The sequence below is a fragment of the Cornus florida genome, unplaced genomic scaffold, assembly GCF_030987335.1.
Source record: "Cornus florida cultivar Cherokee Brave unplaced genomic scaffold, ASM3098733v1 CherokeeBrave_3.0.0_Hap2_Chr05, whole genome shotgun sequence".
In the NCBI taxonomy this organism is placed as follows: Eukaryota; Viridiplantae; Streptophyta; class Magnoliopsida; order Cornales; family Cornaceae; genus Cornus; species Cornus florida.
Genome location: NW_026775575.1, coordinates 68,881,370 through 68,903,759, shown reverse-complemented (window position 1 = coordinate 68,903,759; position 22,390 = coordinate 68,881,370). Strand labels below are relative to the sequence as shown.

At 32.7% G+C, this 22,390-nt stretch overlaps 1 protein-coding gene across 10 annotated transcripts; it reads left to right on the top strand.

Moving 5' to 3' along the window:
• Positions 1-4,691: 4,691 nt before the first annotated feature.
• On the top strand, positions 4,692-17,210 carry LOC132306738 (disease resistance protein RUN1-like). 10 transcript variants are annotated; one of them, XM_059804278.1, is made up of 10 exons: positions 4,692-5,712; positions 6,193-7,285; positions 7,472-7,738; positions 7,898-8,044; positions 12,320-13,333; positions 13,480-13,976; positions 15,242-15,273; positions 16,116-16,136; positions 16,206-16,377; positions 16,851-17,210. In XM_059804278.1, the coding sequence occupies exons 1-6, from the start codon at positions 5,219-5,221 to the stop codon at positions 13,951-13,953; spliced, it is 3,489 nt and encodes a 1,162-aa protein (XP_059660261.1). In that variant the 5' UTR covers positions 4,692-5,218; the 3' UTR covers positions 13,954-13,976; positions 15,242-15,273; positions 16,116-16,136; positions 16,206-16,377; positions 16,851-17,210. The 10 variants fall into 10 exon arrangements, with proteins under 10 accessions (XP_059660261.1, XP_059660259.1, XP_059660258.1 ...); XM_059804276.1 differs by having other exon boundaries at positions 13,480-13,996; XM_059804275.1 differs by lacking the exon at positions 16,116-16,136.
• The last annotated feature ends 5,180 nt before the right edge of the window (positions 17,211-22,390 follow it).

Here is a 22,390-nt window from a genome sequence, read left to right as displayed (position 1 = left end):
TTAAAAGTTATTGGGTTAGACAATTCACTATAAATATTCAGAGTAAGTTTTTTTTATTTTTTCAAACTCATTTACGACCATTCTTTCATAATTAGTTCTTACTTATCAGTAAAAACGAATAATAAATGTCACATCCCGGGTTTTGTAACCTAATATAATCCATTTGTAATCTGAAAATGACCGAGTTTTTGTAATCCAATATAAAAACCAATAATTCTCTTTTGTAATATCAAAATGATACCATCATGTTCTTTTCAGGGACAACTTTGTGACTGGGCCATTGAGGCATTAGCCTAAGGCCCATGTAAAAAACAAAGGCCATTTAAAAAAAAAATGCCTCTTATCTTTCTCAGTGGAACATTTTAATTTAACTCGAAAAAATAAAAATTGGAACACTTCAAATTTTTTGTTAGGAGTAAAATCATAAAATTCTCACATACTATATCCATATTCATCTTATAACCCCTTAAACTAATAAATAACCTCTTGATAAAGAGTAAAACCATAAAATTCTCGTATACTATCCATATTCATCGTATAACTCTTAAACTAACAAATAACCTCATGATAAGATAAGAGTAAAATCATAAAATTTATAGCCCCTTAAACTAACAAATAACCTCATGAACTAACAAAATTGATCGTTTAAGCCAATTACGTTACAAAGCTGGTCGTTATATTGTAAAATGATTTAACTTGCCCTCACGTATGAATGAATATTAAGTTGCGTGTCTTCTATTGTAATATTGTTGAGTCTTCCCAGCCCAAAATTATGCATAACAAAACTTTCTCCTTTCTTCTCTGTACACAGTCATACAAGCTCATCTACATGTGCACACATTGTTCTTTTTGTTTTTCTTATTTTAGTATTTCAGTCAAACATAGTAAACCCTTCAATTCCCTTTCTCTGCCTCTGTCTCAAAAGCCAATAATCTCTGTTGTGTTCGAGCTATTCACAGAGAAAGCAATCAAGGCTGGGACGTTTTCTCAAAGAGAAACCAAAGCTTTAGACAAAGATGTTACTCAGCAGTACTACTCATTGGGTTTGATCATCAAGGACAAGGACAAGACAGAACCAGAAATTATGTTCAGGGGCACAATGCAAATATTTTTTGAAGAGGGCAATTTTAAATTTTAAAGAGTTAAACATACAAAAATATAATTTTTTAAAAGTTGAGGAGGACAATTTTAAAAGTTTTAAAAATTATACATATAAAAATGCAAATTTTAAAATTTTGAGGGAGTCTTTTTAAAAGTCGAGGGGGTAATTTTAAAAATTATACATACGAAAATGCAATTTTTAAAAAGTTTCGGGAGCACATCCCGTGGGGGCCGTAATTGGCTCCGTCCATGATCGAGGATCGAGCTTTCGCAATTTAGGGATTATAATATCTATGGCTTACTTGATTAGGGCTGCGAAATACCTAGGGTATGGCTTACTTCAGGCTGATTGTCTTAAAAAAGAAGAAGATGGCACTCCTGAGTTACATGGCCTGCTCTAGTGATTATGATTTTCGATTGAGAATAAAGAGAAGAAAACCGTTAGTCCCAAATATACTGAGCTCCAGTTTGAGTGCGGGCCGGGTTAAGTTGTGAATAGTATTTGTGTCATTTATAAAGGATTTCAATCATTCAGAGCTTGTTTGGCAATCGGTTCTACCTAGTCTTTTTTGCTCCCGACAGTGTACTATAGTTAAGTAAAAATATAAAGCATGTTTGATAACGTTTGAAAAATAAAAGTAAAATAAAAATATAAAGCATGTTTGGCAACGTTTGTTGCTATTTGAATAGTATTGAAGCGTTTTCGAAAAAGTGCCCAAAATCGAAAACACCTAATGCTTCCCCTTTTGTCCACACTATAACAAAAAAATTGTAAACTCTAAAATGAACTTAGCCATTTTATTTTTCAAACTTGCCAAACGTATTTTCATGTTTTTGCTTCAAAAAATCTTACAACAAATATATGTTACCAAATATGTTTCAAAATAGTATTAAATACACTCCAAAGTAGAAACGTTGCTTTTGTTTCGGATCAAAACAAAAGCACGAAGTGAGTTTGCCAAAGAGGCCATAGAGAGTTTAATTTCACACATGGCGCTCACATGCTATTTTTCTATTAGAGTTTAATAACAAACTAATAGAAAGAGCGTAAATTAATAGATTTTTTAAAACTATTTAATTTGAGTTAGTTCATATAATGCATAATCTACCAAACATTATACATTAGTTATTGGAAAAATTACACATAGATAGTTAGGAGTCCTAAATAATAAATTGGTCTATTTTAAAAGTTTATTTTTTAATTTAATTTAATTAAATTAAATAATTACAAATGCATCAAGAAATAAAAATTATTTATATTTTTGTTTTTACATATCAAATAATAAAAACCAACCTTAATTTTTTCTACATAATAATTATTATTATTATTATTATTTGAAAGGTAAAGTAATTCACTCACATACACCTTCCGCTGATGCTCAAACTCAAGACCTCCATTTAAAAAACATGGATATGATACTGATGAACAACGGACTGTTAAGTAATTAGTGGTTATTATATAAACCTTTTCCCTCCCGAACAACCCCCCCCCCCCCACCAAAAGAAAAAAAAAACTGCCCATTATTTCCACTTGCGTTTTCGTTTATATATATTAAATATGATATAATTATCCTTAAAAAACACAATCTCACTTTACAACATAACATAACATTTACTACCATTTTTTGAAATAGAAATGATAATTCACACTATTATTTCATAAACTAATTTTTCTTTATAAAATGAAGTGACACAATAATCTTTCAAAAAAAAAAATCTTTAAAAACTCTAAGAACTCCACAACTGTCCTGAAAGTACTCCTAGGTGTTGTTTTATAATAATTTTAGCACTCAATTATGAAAAGTTAAGTACTTATTTAATTATATGCATTTGACAATGCGATTAGAACATCATCTAAATAAATACTTGTCACATAAAATGTTATAATTTTTTTAATTCTCTAAATCTATATCTCTACTTATTATAAAACTCCAAGGTATTTCTTTTATTATTATTATTTTTTATTTTAAAATATTTTCATATTTTGTAAAATATAAAAAGAGAGTTTTTCCCTTTTTATTAAAGTGTTTGCATTAACGGTGGTGTTGTTTCATTGATGGTTATAAGTATTTAATATCGTGTTTTAATTATTTGTTAGTCAGCATTTTCATGTGTTGTAGGATTGATACACTGCTCAATAAAAAAAATAAAAAAAAAATAAAAAAATAAAAAAATTTGAAGTTACATATTGAATGAAATATAGAGTATAATAACATGCATGGACGAAACTTCAAAATAAGTATGATTTTTGCCGGAATGTTGGAATGGCCATTGATAAGGAAGATTTTTTAATATATATATATATATATATATATATATATATATATATATATATATATTTAGTCATCAATGAGATGGAACCTTAATTAGTCATTGGTATGGCTGGTAAGCTATTTTTTTATTTTTTATTTTTGAATGTCAGGATAATAATCATGATAAATTATACCGACTTTTCTTGAAATTTAAACAAATTTCACACAAGTGGAGCGTTTAAGATTCATTGTTTTGATGTCGAGGTTTGGGCAAATGCTTAACAACCTCCCCTCTCCATCAAAACTTGTAAAAAAATTTCATAGAATGATCAAATTGCTCTTACACTCAAATTTTTTTATTTTATTTACAAGATTTTTTTTAGGGGATGGTAATGGTGGTGAAAAGGAGAGAGAAAGTAGTAAGAGAGATGAGATAAAATAATAGATTTTTTCAGATTTTATAATATATTTTGTATTATAAAAATATATTATATATAAAGGTAAAATTTACTTTTTAAAGTCTTAACGGAGGCCAGACTAATAAACTCTAAAGGTGGACAATTTGTCCAAACCAAAAGAAAGATAAGTATAATTTACCTTAACAATCACTGAATGTAACTATATGGTTTTAGTTAAAGGCAAAACTGCTTTTAATACTTCCGGTGAGGGCAGTCGTCCGGAGATGTCACTTCTGTCCATAAAATACACCAATTATTAGGATGGTGGTATTTTGTAGTTTGAGGAGTTATTTGCACATGGACTGTATTATCGGATAACAATTAAAAAATATCTTAATATCAAATAACAATTGAAAAAATAATTATCCAACTAAAAAAAAAAAAAAAAAAAAAAAAAGAAGGAGATTATTTTTATTTTTTTTATTGTAATTCTGAAAAAAGAAAAAGAAGATGAGATCGAGGATAAAGTTGGGTGGGGATGGAGTTTAGTCTATAGAGCTTCCCAAAAGATGGAGGATGGGGCAGGGCCAGGGACAGGGACTTCTTTGTAAGGACTCTCATGGTATGCTTGCTGAAACGAAGTATCAAAAATTTTAGAGCTTCATTACAACAAGGCATGCAATCTATTCCTTGTTGAGGTGGTATTGTTTTCTTTTTACTTTGAAAAGGCAATTACTTGTGTTTGGTACTGTCGAATTTATGCTTTAAATTTGAAATTGGAAGAAATTTTATTCAAACTTTAAACTGAATTTCCTTTAATTTCAATTCTAAAGCACGGATTTGATGCTCCCAAACCCCGAGTTGAAGTTTTGTTGGTTGGGATGTGGATTGATATGTACGTTTCTCACTGCTTTGGTGGCTCCCCATCTTTAGAATTTTCCGCGTGAACACGAGGGCCTGCTTTTCCCTTTCCTATAAAGCCATCCAACTTCTGTATATGGTCAATGTGACCACACAAAAGCCATAAATGGTGGGAAAAAGCAGCCAAACAACAAGAATCTGATAAGAATTTTTACCTTTTGTTATTATTATTTTTTTTTTTTTAAGTGACTTTAAACCCTCACAGATTCCATTATTGCTATGTTTGGAATCGGTGGCTTAGATTTAAAATTGGAAGAAATTTAGTTAAAAATTTGAACTAAATTTCCTCCCATCCCAAATCCAAAGCACCAATGATTCTGTGCTCCCAACCGTATCTTTAGAATTCGAGTAGCTAGCTACCACTAGATTTTATTATATTGAGTTTGAAGGTTAGAACAAATTCCTTAATCTGTGTTCTCATACTATAAAGTGGGGAGGAAATTGCTTGGAAACTACGCAGAAGGTATCTATTTCATATCCTGCTTGTTTGTATAATATATACATGTGTGTGTCTTATTGCTCTCCATATCACTACCACTAGTTCCAATGGCTTCTTCTTCTTCTTCTTCATCACTGCCCCGATGGGAATATGATGTGTTTTTGAGTTTTAGAGGGGAAGACACTCGCAAGACCTTTGTGGGCCATCTATACACGGCTCTGAATCAGAGAGGAATCAGGACCTTCAAAGACGACGAAAGGCTTGAGCAAGGAAAATCTATTTCTTTGGATCTCGTGAAAAGTATCAATGAATCCAGCGTGGCTGTGATCGTTTTCTCCAAGAACTATGCTAATTCGGCATGGTGCTTGGATGAATTGGTGGAGATCCTTGAGTGCAGGAGGACCAAGGGACAAATAGTTTTGCCCATCTTCTATGATGTCAAAGCATCCGAAGTTCGGAAACAGAAGAGGAGTTACGAGGAAGCATTTCGAGAGCACGAAGAATATCATAAGGAGGAGATGGGAAAGGTGCAGAGATGGAGGGCTGCTTTGAAGGAAGCTGCAAATCTAAGCGGGTTCGATTTAGAAGATGCAGCAAATGGGTATGCACATATGTTCTGCTTCTATCAGTTACTACTAGTACTGGCTTAGTTCAATGTATATTATATGATTCTATTTTATTGTTTGTGGTCAAGAGCAACAACTTTAACATCCTAATGCAGTACAATTATACACCCTCCTATCTTAATTCGACTACCATTAGATAGTAGCAAACTTCAAATTTAAGTAGGCAAGTATAATTCTGTAGAAAGGGCTGGAGAAAAAAAAATCTGTAGAAAGGGTATCATGGCGTATGTGTTACTAAAATGTTGAATCACTCATATTTATATTTATAAGCACCAAATGGATTTCAGCTTATTCAACTATCATTCTATTTCTAGAAAATCGGTTGTTAGAAGCATATATTTTTTGCCTATATGCAAGTTATAATGAATAAATACTTATTTTAGCCTTTAAATTATTTCACTCTTTGTTTTTTGCCCTCACTAGATTTAGATTTTAATGTGCTTTATATTTGATAGTTATGAGGAAAAGTTCATCCAAAAAATAGTTCAAGCAATTTCAAGAAAATTGCAGCCTATACCATTCAAAGTTGCTGAGTATGAAGTGGGTATTGATTCTCGAGCAAAGAAAGTAATCATGTTGCTAAATGATAGGCCAAAGGATAAACTCTTTGTTGGTATTTGTGGAACTGGAGGAGTAGGTAAGACAACCGTTGTCAAAGCGGTTTTCAACCAAATATCAAATGAATTTGAAAGAAGTTGTTTTCTTGAAAATGTGAGGGAAGAGTCAACAAAGCAAGATGGTCTAGCAAAACTACAACAAAAACTTCTCAGAGAGACGCTAATGGATAATTATTTAAAGATATCGAACTCTGACAGGGGAATCAATGAGATAAAGCTTCGACTTCAGCACCAAAAGGTTCTTATAGTTCTTGATGATGTAGATAAGGAGAAGCAATTAATGGGACTGGCTGGAATAGGACATGATTTCTTTGGTTCGGGAAGTAGGATTATCATAACTACTAGGGATGAAAGGTTGTTAATGAAGTACAATGTTAAAACATACCATGCTGAGCTATTAGATGACAAAGAAGCACTTGAACTTTTTAGTTGGCATGCATTCAAGCGGAACAATCCTGTAGAAGAGTTCCGTGAACTCTCACACCGTGTAAAAGATTATTCCAAAGGTCTTCCGTTAGCTCTTCGCGTTTTGGGATCTTTTTTATGTGAAAGAAGCATTTCAGAGTGGGTAAGTGAATTGGATAAATTAAAGAGCAACCCTCCCGAAGAAATTCAAGATGTTCTCAGGATAAGTTACGATGGCCTTGATAAGAAGGAGAAGGCTATATTCCTCGATATTGCATGTTTCTTCAAAGGATATGATGCAAAATTTGCTATGGATATTTTTGAGAGTTGTGGATTTCACCCAGTCATTGGAATAAACGTTCTTACTGAAAGGTCCCTCATCACTATTTCAGAATATAACACGCTCTGGATGCATGATTTGATACAAGAAATGGGTCGAGAAATTGTTCGTCAAGAATCTGAAGATCCTGGAAAGCGCAGTAGGCTATGGTCTTACGAAGACATCGATGAAGTCACTGAAAACACGGTATGCGTTAAACACATATTAGTTTCTTTCCTAGTGCAAGTTGTGCAAAAAAATTAAGTTTACAGCATTGTAGACCTTGTACATTTAAGTTACTTTGAAGTAGTATAATTTTAATTAGGTTTTTATATTATCAGGATACACTTACTCCATATTATTGTATCCTTGCTCCATGTTATTGATTAACAGGTGACAGAAAATATTGAAGCCATTATGCTTACTAATGAAGGGTTGGATGTAAGCACAGATGCCTTCACAAAGATGAGGAAGTTAAGAATACTCGAAATCAATGGCGTGCAACTTCATGGATGCCTTACATATCTTTCAAATGAGTTAAGATATCTTGATTGGAATGGCTATCCCGAAGAATATTTGCCAAACAATTTTCATCCAAAAAAACTTGTTCGACTCCATTTACGTAATAGCCTGATAAAAGAAATTCGAATGACCACAAAAGTAAGATTATTATTACACACTATTTTCCTTTCTGTAAATAATTTTCTCCAAGTCTTTGGGGGGAAAAAAAAAAAATCTCCAGTCAATTGAAGCTAACTTATTTTATTTTGTTTGTTTTTATTTTTATTTTTTTTATTTTTATTTTTATTTTTTTATCAGTTTCTAAAGATGTTAAAAGTCCTTGATCTCAGTTACTGCAAAAATCTGCCGGAAAAGAATCTTAATTTTTCAGAGTTCCCAATTCTGGAGGAATTATATCTTATAGGTTGTGAAAGTCTGCTTGAGGTTGAATTTGACAATATGAAGGTAATGTTATTATTAAGTGCAACATGCTTCCCTTGGCGAATTATTTTGTTAAGTTAATTGAAGATAATTTATATCATAAGTTTTGTTCCAAAAACATCTGGTTTATTTAAAAGCCAATGATTTCATATATTATATAAATTACTAACATTTTGAGAAACATCTAATTTGTCCGAGTTCCCATGTCAGTAGGCCCGTGGTTCCAACCTTGTGTCCCTTCATCTTCGATGATGATTAGAACTCAACCGAGGAAAAGGAGGATTTATGGGTAGTTAAGATTTGATTATATTTATGTCTATCACATAGTAGCAAACTCTGAGTCAAAGGAAAAAAATTTGTTACGGCATTTTCATTTTTCAACAACTCGGTAACATGCTGAAGCACTCTCGAGTCTCACCAAGGTCACCATGAAAAAGTTGTCAAGAACCTCCAGATTAATGGGCATATTTGGAAGAATGCCCAACGCAGCTTTAGGTTCATCACAGTTAAAAAAAAGGTTCATCACAGTTAACTTTTTAAAAATTTTACCATCTTTTGGAATAAAAAATAAAAAAAGATAATTATTTAATTAAAATGGTGTGATAGATTCAGAAATTTGGTTGGCCTTTACGGACCTGTATTTGTTATATAGGGTTTGAGTAATTAAAGCCACAATCTCAATACAGTCATAGGCCCATAAATTAATTAAGGAATACAATCCTAGCCCATAAATTAAGGAACCTATTCCTAAATTAAGAGATATTCTCTGCAAAGAATAATGGTATGCTTTAACCCACATGGGTGGTCCAGTGGTTAGGGGGTCTCAAGAGGTGAGCCGTAAACTCGGACATCCTGAGTCAACTCTCACAGGGCGGAAAAACACATTGGTTTAAATGATATGTGTGATTTGCAAGTGATTGTACATATCCGAGAATACCAGATTTACTGTCATGTAAAATGCATTATTGCTGTCAGAAAAGAGTCCAATTTCTCGAAGAATATAAGCAACTCAAGTGAGTTCAGCTGTAGTGATTGCCATGGACTGGTATTTTGCCTTGACACTTGAACGAGGAACTATAAGATGTAGGATTTTAAGAGAAGCCTTAATTAACTAAAACTTAATACAATTTAACAGCTGAAAATTCAAACAATCAAGGATGAACTTTGAGGTGTGATAGCAAAGATGTCAAATAATCAAGGAGAAAAGAAATAGAATAAGAGCAGCCTATTGAAATCACATCAATAGGTCTAGACATCACACACCCTCATATTTTGTGAATCCTCACAAAGAAATTTCATAGACAGTTATTTGTTCATTCTTTTTTTTCTTTTTTTTTTCCCTGAATAGTTATTTGTTCATTCATTCACTGATGAGCCAAGTTTACACTTCATTCCTTTATAGGATTCTGCTCATGCTACTTGGAATTACATGGAGCTTAACTTATAACTTTTGATCTTACCTTATAATTGAGGTAATCAATAAGATTTACTACTCTTCCAGTTCTTAACCTATGACTCAATAACATAAAAGCAAATAAAAATCTCAAAACTCTTTCAATTCTTTTAACTCCCGACCTAAGAACATAAAAGCAAATAAAAACCACCATAATAACTACACCATAATGCCCACCAAACTCATAAATGATGCAACTTGACCACAACACCCAATTATTCAAGACTAGTGGACCCACATCATCTAACTTATGCCAAATTAAGGCTTGAGTCTTAGAATCCTTCTTTTCACGCTTTTTATACACATTTAAAGATTGTTGCCATTGATCTCCATCAACCCTTCCCGACTTGGAAAAACTCAACTCCGACGAGTTAAAGGAATGAAATTGCTCATAAAGATAAGGAGCTACGTGTTGGGTGTTGGAACTCACTATTGGTAATCCATTTATCAAGGAACTTTTAATAACCACCTCCTCTTGTTGAAACAAGTTGGTGATGAATAATATATTCTATTTCCTCCTTTAAACGTGGGGCTGGTGGAAGGCGAGTAATAGGAGCATCAAGAAATGGATCATCAACAAGACATCGAAGCAAGTCACCCAAGGCGTTTTGGCCATCAGTTTGTGGGTGGAAAGACCAAGAAAATTTCAGCCTTGTATTCAGCAACTTCCATAATTTGCACCAAAGATAACTCATAAACTTCACGTCTCCATCAGAGACAAAGTTGGGCAACTTCTTGAAAAAAAGAAGTTTCGGCAATGTGGACAACATCAAAAGCCGTAGAACCAGGGAGGAAATGCTCCATTTTTTTAAAACGATGCACAACAATGAATATAGCACCATGTCCTCGACTAGTTCTAGGTGACCCAAGAACAAAATCATCTTCTGACTCACCATCCTCGTGATTCACATTCACAAGAGGTGCAATTGAAGTCTCTATCATTCCAACTTCCACACTAGGGTCTCTTTTTTCAATTTCATTGTGTCGGCAAAGAACATGCTGCAAGTTATCATTCAATGCCAATCCCTTGCATAGAAGCTCCTCATCTGCAGTATTGTTTACAATTATCGCAGCACGGTTTTGGTAAGATGACACTGATCAAGGAGGCCAACAATCACCTCTTGCTTTACACCCTCATGATTCTGAGCATCCAAGGCACCAACCATTTCCATTAACACATACTGCTAGTCCCTGAGCATTGTGAATCTTCCTCGAATGATGAAGCATTGTGAACCACTGGCTAGGTTTGTGGTGGAATAAATAAGAAGACAAAGTTTTCCTCTCGTGGTGGAAATTCTACTCCAACAGCCTTCAGTTCATTATATACAGCATAGTGCTGAGGATATCTTCATCTGAGCCCCCAAAAGCTTCTTGCCATGTATCTCTCAAAATTACTTCTCCCTAACCTTCGAATAGGCTTCTTCTTTACAATTTTGAACATTCCATGTAAGATATCCCACTTAACAATCAGTTGGAACACACTCTCCCAACAGTTTTTACTATGAGTCTCCAATACCCGATATGAAGTACCATCTATCCAAGCCACTTTAAAGGGTTGTGGATGTGGTTGGATTGAAAGCTCGAGGCCCCCAACCGTGGCTGCAGACACAACATTCATTCAACTGCCCCCATCAATAATAAGCTTTCGAGTTGAACTAGCATTTGAAAAATAGATGTGTGCCGCCAATCTTTGTCTTTATCTTTAGGGACTGCAAGGATGTGCCTCACAACGGAGATGGATGGAACATAAATCTTCATCCTCTTCCAGGCCATTAGCTTCCTCTGGTTGAGCAGTAGCCTTTCTGAGTTCATTACCGTGGTCCATGGATTGTTGCAGTTTCTCAAGTCGTTTGTTGAGGAATATGTTGTCTCTTTGCAGTATTTCCACTACTTCCTTTATGGTCACGAGTTCTCTCGAAAGAGCATTCAAAGTGATCTATGTTGTGATGGACAGCTAGAGAGACTTCTTGTTCTTTTTATCCACTTCCTTGCTGGTCATTAAGTGGGTGGGGACATAGGTCAAGGTGGATGAGGAAGGGTCAGAGGAGGGCTGAGAGGAGGGGTATATGGGTTGGGGGTTCATGGTTTTCCAAAATACACCATTGGTTGAAAATTCTATGCTCAGTTTGGTGGTAGAAAAAGGGAGAAGGAAGAAGGGTGAGAAAAAATGAAAAAGAAAGATCCATTACAATAGAGAATATTTTTATCTATATCATAGGTATTATTTTTATATAAGGCTTGATTTATGTTAGCATAATTCTTTTTGGATTATATTTTTAGGTGAGGTCAATACGTAAAACTGACCAATCCAAAAAGTTCTTGTACGATTCGGATTGGTTTTAGTTTAGGTGGTTCCATTAGTTGGTTCACTTTAAGATCAGTTTTTATTATTTATTTTATATAATTTATTTATCTTTTAAACCGAACTGTATATCCCTAATTACTTGCTGATAACTCATGTTTGGGGTAAAATATAAATAGGCACAGAAGTGAAATCTGTTGACCAACCTGAATTGGTGGAACCTCTGAGTGAATGCAAATTGAAATAACTGATTGAACAAATGGCATTGATCTTTTTTAATGTATAGTTTCAGTTAATTTCTCTTCAAGTCTATGCTTTGTTTGTGGATTGTGAGGGATAGAAAAGGAAAAGGACAAAATGAAAAAAAGAAAGAAAAAGGAACGGGAATTATCTAGCCCTCTTCTGTGTTTTTTTACTCTCATTTCTAATGAGATTAGGAGTTAATAGTAAGACTCTTACTTTACATACATTTTCCCTTGTTGAATAATTATTTTGAGTTAATTGAAGCTGATTCCTTTCATTATTTATTTGTTTGTTTTAGCAGGTCATGGATAAGTTAAAACTCATTGATCTCAGTTACTGTGAAAATTTAAAGAGAACCCCTAATTTGTCGCTGTTGCCATGTCTGGAGAAATTGAAACTTCATTATTGTAAAAGTCTGGTTGAGGTTCATCCGTCTATTGAATTTCACGAGAGGCTTGTTAGCTTGGATTTTTATCATTGTGAAAATCTGAAGAGTCTTGCAACAAGAATGAATGTGAAATCTCTTAACTTGCTTTGTCTCCATAGCTGCTACAAACTTGAGACGTTTCCAGAGATCCAAGGAGAGATGGAATGTTTAACGCAGCTTCAATTAATAGGAACTGCAATAAAAGAATTACCTCCATCAGTAGTTGAACATCTCAAAGGGCTTAAGGATATTTTTCTGACGAATTGTAAAACGATTGAAAGATTGCCGATCAATATTGGCGTAATGAAGAATTTACGGTTGCTAAGCTTGGAAGGAAGTGGCATAAAAGATTTACCTCCATCGATTGAACATCTCAAAAGCCTTGAGAATTTAGATCTGGGGGACTGCAAAATGGTTGGAAGCTTGCCTAGCAATATTGGTGAAATGAAGAGTTTAGAATTTCTGAAATTGGGACGTACTGGTATCAAAGAGTTGCCACCATCCATTGTGCAGTTGACGAATCTTAAACACTTACTTTGGTTTGACTGCGGTTTAGATGAAGAATCCATTCTCAATCTTCCTCACTCGTTGCAACGTTTAGATCTAAGCAGCAACAACTTTGCTAGCTTACCAGCAAGTTTCGCTCAACTCACACAACTTGAATCCCTTGATTTGGATGATTGCTTAAGCCTCCAAACATTGGAATCACTTCCGTCATCTATACGTGAGGTCAATGCAGAACGTTGTGTATCATTAGAATGGTATTCCGTTCCAAAAAGTGAAGGGGGCCGTAGAGATTATCGAGAATTCATTTTCACAGACAGCCACAAATTGTTTGGGAATCATGAGAACAAGAAGCTAAATATATATTCAGAAAGTGTACTTCAGGTATGCATATGTGTGTGCATGTATGCAAATCCCTCTCCCTCTCTCTCTCTCCTCTGTACACTCAGAATTTACCGCTATCTGTATATTCCCTTTATATCCTCTTTCTGACAAGTAAATCATTGTTATGTTTTTTATATATGGAACAGGAAATTGGTGAAACATTTATCGTTCTCCCAGGAAGTGAGATTCCAAATTGGTTCAGCCATATATGTGAGAGTGATGAGGACTATTCAGTGTGTTTTAGGGTGGATCCAAATTCTTGCAATAACCTCAAAGGAATTGTTGTTTGCGCTGTCATCGGATTCGATCATGAACCATCTGACAATGAAGACGATGATGATGACGTGGAGACAAAATTTGCTGCATATGTTGGATTTAATCTCAATTTCATTGAAAACCCCATCGAATTTCCATTTCCAGCGATGGGCAGAATCCGGTCAGATCACATCATGTTGACTAACCTGCATGATTCACATGCAGGCATTAAAAAAGGGATATGCAATTCTGATGGTAACATTGAGGTTTCAATTGTTCAACCTGTCGCTATTAGATTCAAGGCGAAAAAATGGGGTATTCATCTAGTAATGGACGAGCACACATACATAGATGAAGATGCATGATCCTCTGTCTCTCATGCAAAAAGGTATAAGTAGCAGTGGTCAGGTAAGAAAAAAATAAATGAAAAATTAAATACTGCTCAATTTGCTTCACAAGTATCCAATCCCGAATTCTTAGATTTCTATAAGGCCATTACGACTTTTCTCATTTGAGAATCTAAAAGTATCTGTCCCCTATTCACTAATTTTATAAAACTTCATTTCTTAACTAAATATTTCAAAAGTCCATGATTATCTATTCCAAGCTAATAATTCTATTTGGTCTATTTGGTCTGATTCCTTAATTTTTAATTCAAAAAAATGTTCTCGACCACCATGCAAGACAAAATCTATTCCTCTGTCACCAATTGTAAAAGCAATCTAATAGATACCAGTTATATCAGTCTCTGTCAATATAAACGATTATATTATAATGTTACTGTTATAACAGTTATATAATTAGTTTGTTAGTCATTTTGAGTTTGGGATAATTGGGCTTGGGTCGTAAACGAATCGACACGATTAGACACACAAATTAATTTGTGCTCACATGTTCACTGTGCATGTTGATTTAAATCCTAAATAATGCCAAAATATAGTGATCATTGTTGAGAAATTAGAATGCCACTTGAATTCTCCAAATGACTGTTTATTTGTTAGGTTAATTGCCTCTCTTATCTTGCCCTAGTCTGAAATTTTTTTTTTTTTGCCTCTCTTCAATTCTTCTCTTCCTCTTCATCTAGCCTCTTATTCGTTGTAGAGAATATTATGAAGCCCTAATTACAATTTACAATTGCTCTCAACTTAAATACTAGTTGTATTTTCTCTTGCTTGGTTACTAACTTATTATATTTTCAATTTACTTCTAACCATATTATATTTTACGAAAATACCCCTCAACCAATTCTTATTTACCTTTTAAAATTTGGGTTATTTCACTCTTCTGCAACACAATGTGACCTAAGTAGTCTTTCTTCATACCCATGATCGGGAAATGTTAGATCTGAGTAGCTATATATTATATATAACATTATTTTCACCACATTTCAGTGTATTTTCATGTTTTGTTTGTAGTTCTGACCTTTTTTGGCTGCCGATGGGCACTGAAATGATTTTTAATTATTTTTGTGGTAGATCTTCTGAGCATGTTATTATAGGTTCCTTTTAATGGTTTGCTGTGAGCATTCAAGGAACTTTCTGTTGATATTCCTTAGAATATTATCTGCTGATATGCATTATTATAGGAGTAGCACGTACCATTTATATTCTCTTTATTAACTTTCTATTTATATTCCTTTTATTTTCTTTTCAGTGAAAATGATTTTGCTGCTGCTACTATTGAAGGTAAAACACACACTTTGTTAATTGTATTTTGCTTTTCCATATTATATAAAATAGACGTATTTTGTTGCTAATCAGTTGCATTTTGCTTCTCCATGTTTTGTGGTATTTTACTTGTCCATGTTTTGTAGTATTTTACTTTGTTAAAACATGAACAGTTGCTGTTAATTTTATTTTACTTGTCCATGTTTTATTCCCTTTACTTTTATCTATACTGGTTTTTCTTTAATATAATACTACTAGCAATCATCAATAGGAAGAAAAGAGAACACTTGCAGTAGTCCCCTAAAACATGGTTACATGTGTGTTTATGGCAACAGGTACAATTGGAGATGTGAACTTTTTTGTGCTTCTAAGTATCAATTTTATGCTACTTGAGTTTTTCTACATGTTTAAATTATTCATCTGAAATCTGGTGGTTTCACTTCCATGATATGTTATCGATTTAATGGATCAACTTCATGGTGCATCACCGAAACAATCAGCAATATCAGTTAAAATTACAATATATTAATGATATGTTTGGTTGAATTTACAATATTTTAATGCTATATTTGGTTGCATGGAATTGCTGTCTTGAAATATGACCCACAACTGCTGATCCTAAGAAACAGTGAAGATCAAGTGAGAACATGGGCGGAGCTTTTAATGGGCTAACCTGGGTCCAATATTTTTAAAAAAGACTAGTACTACTATTCTTATCAGTTTAGTCCGTATGTAATCAATTTTTAGTACTACTCTTTCTCTTTCTCTTTCAATCCACTGGTTACTGCTCTTTCTCTTTCTATCAGCACAATTCAGCCCAATTCATGGTACTACTCTTCCTCTCTTTCTCTTTCTATCAGCACAATTCAGCCCAATTCATGGTACTACTCTTCCTCTTTCTATCAGCCCAATCCATATGTGATATGTAATCAATTTTTACTGCTCTTCAGCCACTTTCTCTCAGCACGCGGTGGTATTTTCCCTCATAGGGTTTCGCCTGTTCGGGGGTCTAACAAGGAAATTGCTGAGACTTGAGAGGGGGTCCGATTTCTCATTTTTTTGAACAAATATAGATAAAAAATCAGTGAAGAGAATACGAAAAAGAAGAAGGATCTCATTGAGGTCAGAAACTCTATTTATTGGTGCTTTTTAATTTTTATCTCCTAAAAAACTTGATTTGATATATGAGAACATCATCATTTTTTGGTCTATTTTTTAATATATATAACATTTCTTTATCATAAGAATTATTGTGTTCATGAGAACATCATCATTTTTTGGTCTATTTTTTAATATGTAGAACATATCTTTATCATAAGAATTATTGTGTTCATCTTCAAATTTTTTTTATTATCTTTAGTCCCCTACTTTACAACAATCCACCTGAGTGAAAACCAATTATAATATCACAAAGTTGAGAGAGTGTTTGACAAGTTCAAGCAGCAAAATACAATTTTATATGATGCTTCTAGCCAGTGGTCTATACATGATATGTATCTTGGTTCGTATGAAATGGCATGACCTTTTTTCATATGCTGAATTATTTAGTTGTTTGTTCTACTTGAGTTTTTGTTAATTCTATCTTTTTTATATAGGTATAAAAGATATGGGAGCTGAAGAATTTATTAATGGCAGTGGATGATTTGTTTGGTGGCAAGCTTGGATTATAGGAGAATGAAATTGCATTGACCTTTTTTTTTTTTTTTTTTTTTTCCTTGAATGAATGGGACTTTGTGGTTTTGAATCGAGAATGTAGCATTATATCCAGACTTCTCTCCTTTGAATCGAGAATATAGCAATTTCTTTTGGATTTCTCAGGCTTATTTTTTAGTGTTTGGCAAAAGTTTAAGGCAAAAGTTTAAGTCAATGTTAAGGTTGAGTTCATTGGGTTATTTTGTCATTGGGGCAAAGGTCTAAGTCAATGTTAAGGTTGAGTTCATTTGGTTATTTTCTCATTGGTTGTAAAATAATGTGCTAAAAATTGATAGGTAAGTTACAAAAAAAAAAAAAGTATGGAGCCTAATTGTTAAATGGTTTGTTCAAACCATTTGTGTTGTAATTGGAATTAATATTTTGTTTGGTGGCAAGCTTGGGACTGCATACGTTAAAAATTGAAAGGAAATGAGAATATAAAAAAGTGAAGTGCGTATGCATCAACCACCATTTTATTCATAAGAAGTTGGGAATAGCGCGTTAGATCAACCACCATTCTATTCATTAAGAAGTTGAATACACTTTTATTTCAGGGAAAGTGTTGCCACAGATAACCTTTTGAGTGGATGATGAAGAAAAGGGCGGGAAATGAAGGCACCTCCAATCCTATCAAATCAAATCCTGAAACAGCAGCATTTAGGAGGAAGTTTGCCTCCAACAAGGTCGCATTCTCCCTTATAAAATAGCTTGCCGGACGCGGTCGCCTTGCAAATCTGGTCGCAGTCCGAAAAGTTTTCACAATCTCCTATGCACACTTTGCCTGCATCTCCTTCAACTCTTTTCACTCCTACTAAATAACCCAACATTATTACAAAAGAATAAACAAGTACAATGATAAATACGTAAAGACGTCATATGACAGTTCCAGTCTAATTTGCACTCCCGTTCTCGCATTTACTCCTATTCCTGCCCCGTATGACTTAGGTTATATCCTCTCTCAAGTCACAAGTTTGAATTTTTTAATAAAAGATTATAAATTTTCAAAAAGGGATACTATATTTCCCATCTACAATAAAATTTCCTACAATTGAGAGTCCCTACTAAATAAGTTCAATTCGACTTAGTTTTTAAATCATAAAAAGGAATGGTGGAGTGCATGAGACTTTTTCTAGTGCAAAAATTTCCTCTTTTAAAAATTTAATAAATAATATTATGCTATATATACTTGTATATCAAATATCTATATACACTAATGTCTCTTACACAAATTAAGAACCAAGAACCTTTCAAAATAAAAATTAAAAATTAAAAATTAAAAAAATAATTAAGATAAAGAGTTTACCTGAACTCAGAAGTAAAATGGCTAACGAGATTGCCAGAAAGAATTGGATGCTCGGAGAAGAATTGCTTTTGGCCATTATGTTTGCTCCTTTACTTGAAACTTTGTTTGCTGAATCCCGCTAGCTATATATATATATATAAATATATATTGTATTGACCCTATATAGCATTTTAAATGTATATTAAATCAATTTGGATAAGTTCAATTGAAAAAATTAATTCTTGCTTATTTATATATATATATATATATATATATATATATATATTACTATAATTAAATATGCTCATTCAAATTCATTTACTACATTACACGTTGTTGCTAGTTTCTATAAAAGGCAGAATCCTTTAATTTTGCAATAATAAGAAACAAATCCTTTTTTTTTCATCGTTTGATGAGAGGGATCTCATTTACACCCCCACAATGGGGTAGAATTTATTCGCTTTATTCCCAATTTAAATAGGCCAATCGGTCAATTAATTGTCATTTTCATTTCTCTTGAAATAATTAGCTCTTATTTGTTAAAAAAGAAAAGAAAAGAAGAGAAGTTTATCATTATTGATTACATGTGCCTATAAACTCATTAAAACTTTTACAAATAATTATATGTAAAATAGAGAAAACAACAAAAAATACAGTTTCCTACTCGTTTTTTATGTTCATATTCCACTTTATTTTTTTTATTTTTTGAAGCAATTGGCGTTTCAAACTCAAAGCTTGAACATTGTTCCAAAATGTCTCATTCTAGGCCTTTTTAAAAAAAAGAATAATAATCATCTATGTTTAAGTGATTACAATTTACAGATGTATCAAAAAAATACAATTATTTTCATACTTTTTTTTTTTAAATTTTTTTTTATTATTTTTTTTTGAGTAAAGCCGAAAATCTTTTAGTAATGAACCATCAATAAATCTCTTTGCTACCTACCAATCTCAATTTATTAGCTGTAATTTATTTCTAAAAAAGATAAGATTCTTGTTTATGATTAGTATATTGTCATTATTAAAAGGAAATGATATTTCCACGGACCATAAGATTCTTGTTTATGAAAATCTGTTAGTAATGAACCATCAATAAATCTCTTTGCTACCTACCAATATCAATTTATTAGCTCTTGTTTATTTCTAAAAAAGGTAAGATTCTTGTTTATGATTAGTTTATTGCCATTATTAAAAGGAAATGATAGTTCCGTGAAAAAATATTTTCCCACCAATAAAAAGACGACACATCATCACATGAGGACTACGGTAAATACAAAGACTACTCAACTTTCAAGTTGGGTCTTAACAAGAAGTTTGGGCCAGCATGACCGAACATAGTGGGCTGGATTTATTAAGGAGGCCAGAAATAATGGAATCCCAAGCCCAAATTACTACTAAACTCATTTTTTTATAATAATTTTATTAGAAGAAGAATTATAATCTAAAGAAACAAAATCATATATATATGGTTATAATAAGGATCATATATTGTAATTGAGAATCTTAACGTAAAAATAAGGCAAGCCCAAAAAAGACTCAATTACCTGTAAATTCCTTATAGGTAGAGGTCAAGACCTCGAATAAAGATATACAATATTTGTTTAACCAACTTTACTTGGATTGTGTGATAATTAGCCAAGTTAAAATGTATTTAACTTAGCTTGCACCTCTTTGTATTCAAAAGTATAATGATATAGTTATTCTTAAGGATCACTTACAGTCCACAACAAAACATTTATTACTATTTGTTTAAATGATATAATTACATTTATTCCAAATTCAAACTTCAAATTTGATACCTTACAGTTGCTTTCTTTAGAAAAAAAATAGAAAAACACAATTGTCTTTCAAAATTATCCAAACTCCAAAGTTATCTTGAAGAGTATTCTTAAATGTGATTTGATAATCATTTTCAACATTTGATTTTGAAGTATTTATTTAGTCAAGTACACTTGATAACATAATTTCAATGGACTTGAATTCTTTAAGTTAAATATTCTATCATTTAAAAATAAGAACCACTTAAAATGGTATAAAAGTCTTAAGTGTAAGTGATTTCACCTGTAACTAAATTTTGAATACTTTAAATTATAAATAAATAAAATTATCAAATTCATAATTATCAGTTGTAATTTCAGTGATTCTATTATTATTTTTTAAGCACCTCAAACTACACTTTTGAGAAGAAGAAAATAATAATAATTTTCCCCTTTATTCTTTCTTATTTTTTTACAAACCGATTTTCATCATTTTTAGCTCTTACTTGTTTATGAAAAGGAGGATTTTCTTGTTGTAATTACAACAATACCAAATGCTGATTTACATTTTTTAAATCATAAGCTCTTGTAAATTTGTGGGAAGGAGGATGCTCTCGATCAGTTCTCACTATGATTACAGTATATTGTACTCAAAATAAATTAACGATCATTATTTGTAAGAGTAGTGATATTGGTGAGCCACGCAGAATCTGTGCAAGTGTTTGGGCTTTGGAGAGTTCAAATTCGAACTCCCCAACATTTTTCTTTTTGAAATAATTACCTCGTGCTTATTTGTAAATGCAATTTTTTTTTTTTTTTTTTTTGGGATCATGATATGTAAATTTAAGTTATTTTAAGTGTCACTGTTAAAACATCAGTACTTAAGTCTTCTTTTTTTCTTTTTTACAAAGAGTGGCCTAGTGTAACGGGTAGGCGCTTGCCCATTTATCCAAAAGCTCGAACTATTGGGTAATGTTGCATACCCACCCATTTATACCCGATCACTTTCTCATCCGATTTCGATGTGGGACAAATGACCCTTGTTACATTCTCCCCCACCCAAACTTGCAACGCCCTCGTCGCGGTTCGGGCCACCCTGCCTATCCGGGATGCTAGCCCGAATGCCTTCCGGGCCGAGCGCTTGGCGTGACACCGGATTAAGGACTGGGTTGTGGGCGCTTGTCCATTTACCCAAAAACTCAAACTATTGGGTAATACTGCATACTCACCCATTTATACCAAATCACTTTCCCATCCGATTCCGATGTGGGACAAATGACCCTTGTTACACCTAGTTAGTAGAATTGCCCAATTTTTCGAGCAAGTATGCCCGTATTCGAGTCTCTTCCTCGAATAATAATAAATAAATAAATAATATCTTAAATGAAACAAAATAAAAATAAAATAAAATAATAAACTACATACATCCTATCAACACCATTTTATTCATATAAGAAATAAGAAGTTCAATATTTTTATTTCAAATAAAAAGGGTTACAACTCATAGGCTTTCGAATGAACGAAGAAAAGGAAAGCGATGTTATATTTCTCTTACAATTCCTCTCTTTACACTCTACAATAAAATCTCTTACAATTCCTCTCTTTAATGCTATCCAAAAAATAATGATAATGTAAGTCGACTAGTTATTGTGAAAAGAAAGTGATTAATTGGCAGATTCATGTAGATTTTAGTTTCAATCATGAGTGCAAGAAACATTTCAATTTGTCCTAAATGTTACCTAAGAGGAAGAGTATTCTATTCAGTTTTTAAAAAACAGTTCTCAATCATAACTGAAAAAAGATATATATTTTTTCAAAGATCAATAAAACATTTATCTGAATTTTCATAAAATAATTTTAAGACGTTGTCAATCAAACATATATTATTATAATGATTTTCAGCTTCCATTATTAGGAGAAAACTGAAACAAGAGGGCGAAAAAGTGAACCAAGTACTTGTGACCTCTACTAAAATGTATGATGAGTCCATTTAGATCTTTTTAGATGGTTCGTACTTAAGAAGTAAATATCTCCTTAGATTTTTGTCAATTCATTGCTTTATAAATTATTGTAGGATTTTAACATTCATTTGGTTAACCAAACAGAGTCTGTAAACCAAAAATTTATTTCATTACTGAAAGTGATGTAGCAAGTCAAAATCATCTTTCAATCAAAACATAGTATTACTTAATATATATATATATATATATATATATATATATATGGATAAAGTACACTAACGCCTTTGAGGCTTGCCAAAAAGACATATAGATGAAATTTATCTATTTTTTTAGACAAAGACACCCATTGGAAGTTCAAAAGTGAACAAAGACACCTCCTTATATGAGAAATTGACCAAATTATCCTTTAACCGTTTAGGAACCTGTTTAACTTTGCAATTTAA

What these genes read in the sequence shown, in the direction of transcription:
- LOC132306738 (XM_059804279.1), top strand. Translation starts at nt 5,219, where the DNA reads ATGGCTTCTTCTTCTTCTTCTTCATCACTGCCCCGATGGGAATATGAT. An exon ending in ATGAAGTCACTGAAAACACG is followed by an intron (nt 7,286 to 7,471) that starts GTATGCGTTAAA and finishes ATTGATTAACAG; the next exon opens with GTGACAGAAAATATTGAAGC. An exon ending in TTGAATTTGACAATATGAAG is followed by an intron (nt 8,045 to 12,319) that starts GTAATGTTATTA and finishes TTGTTTTAGCAG; the next exon opens with GTCATGGATAAGTTAAAACT.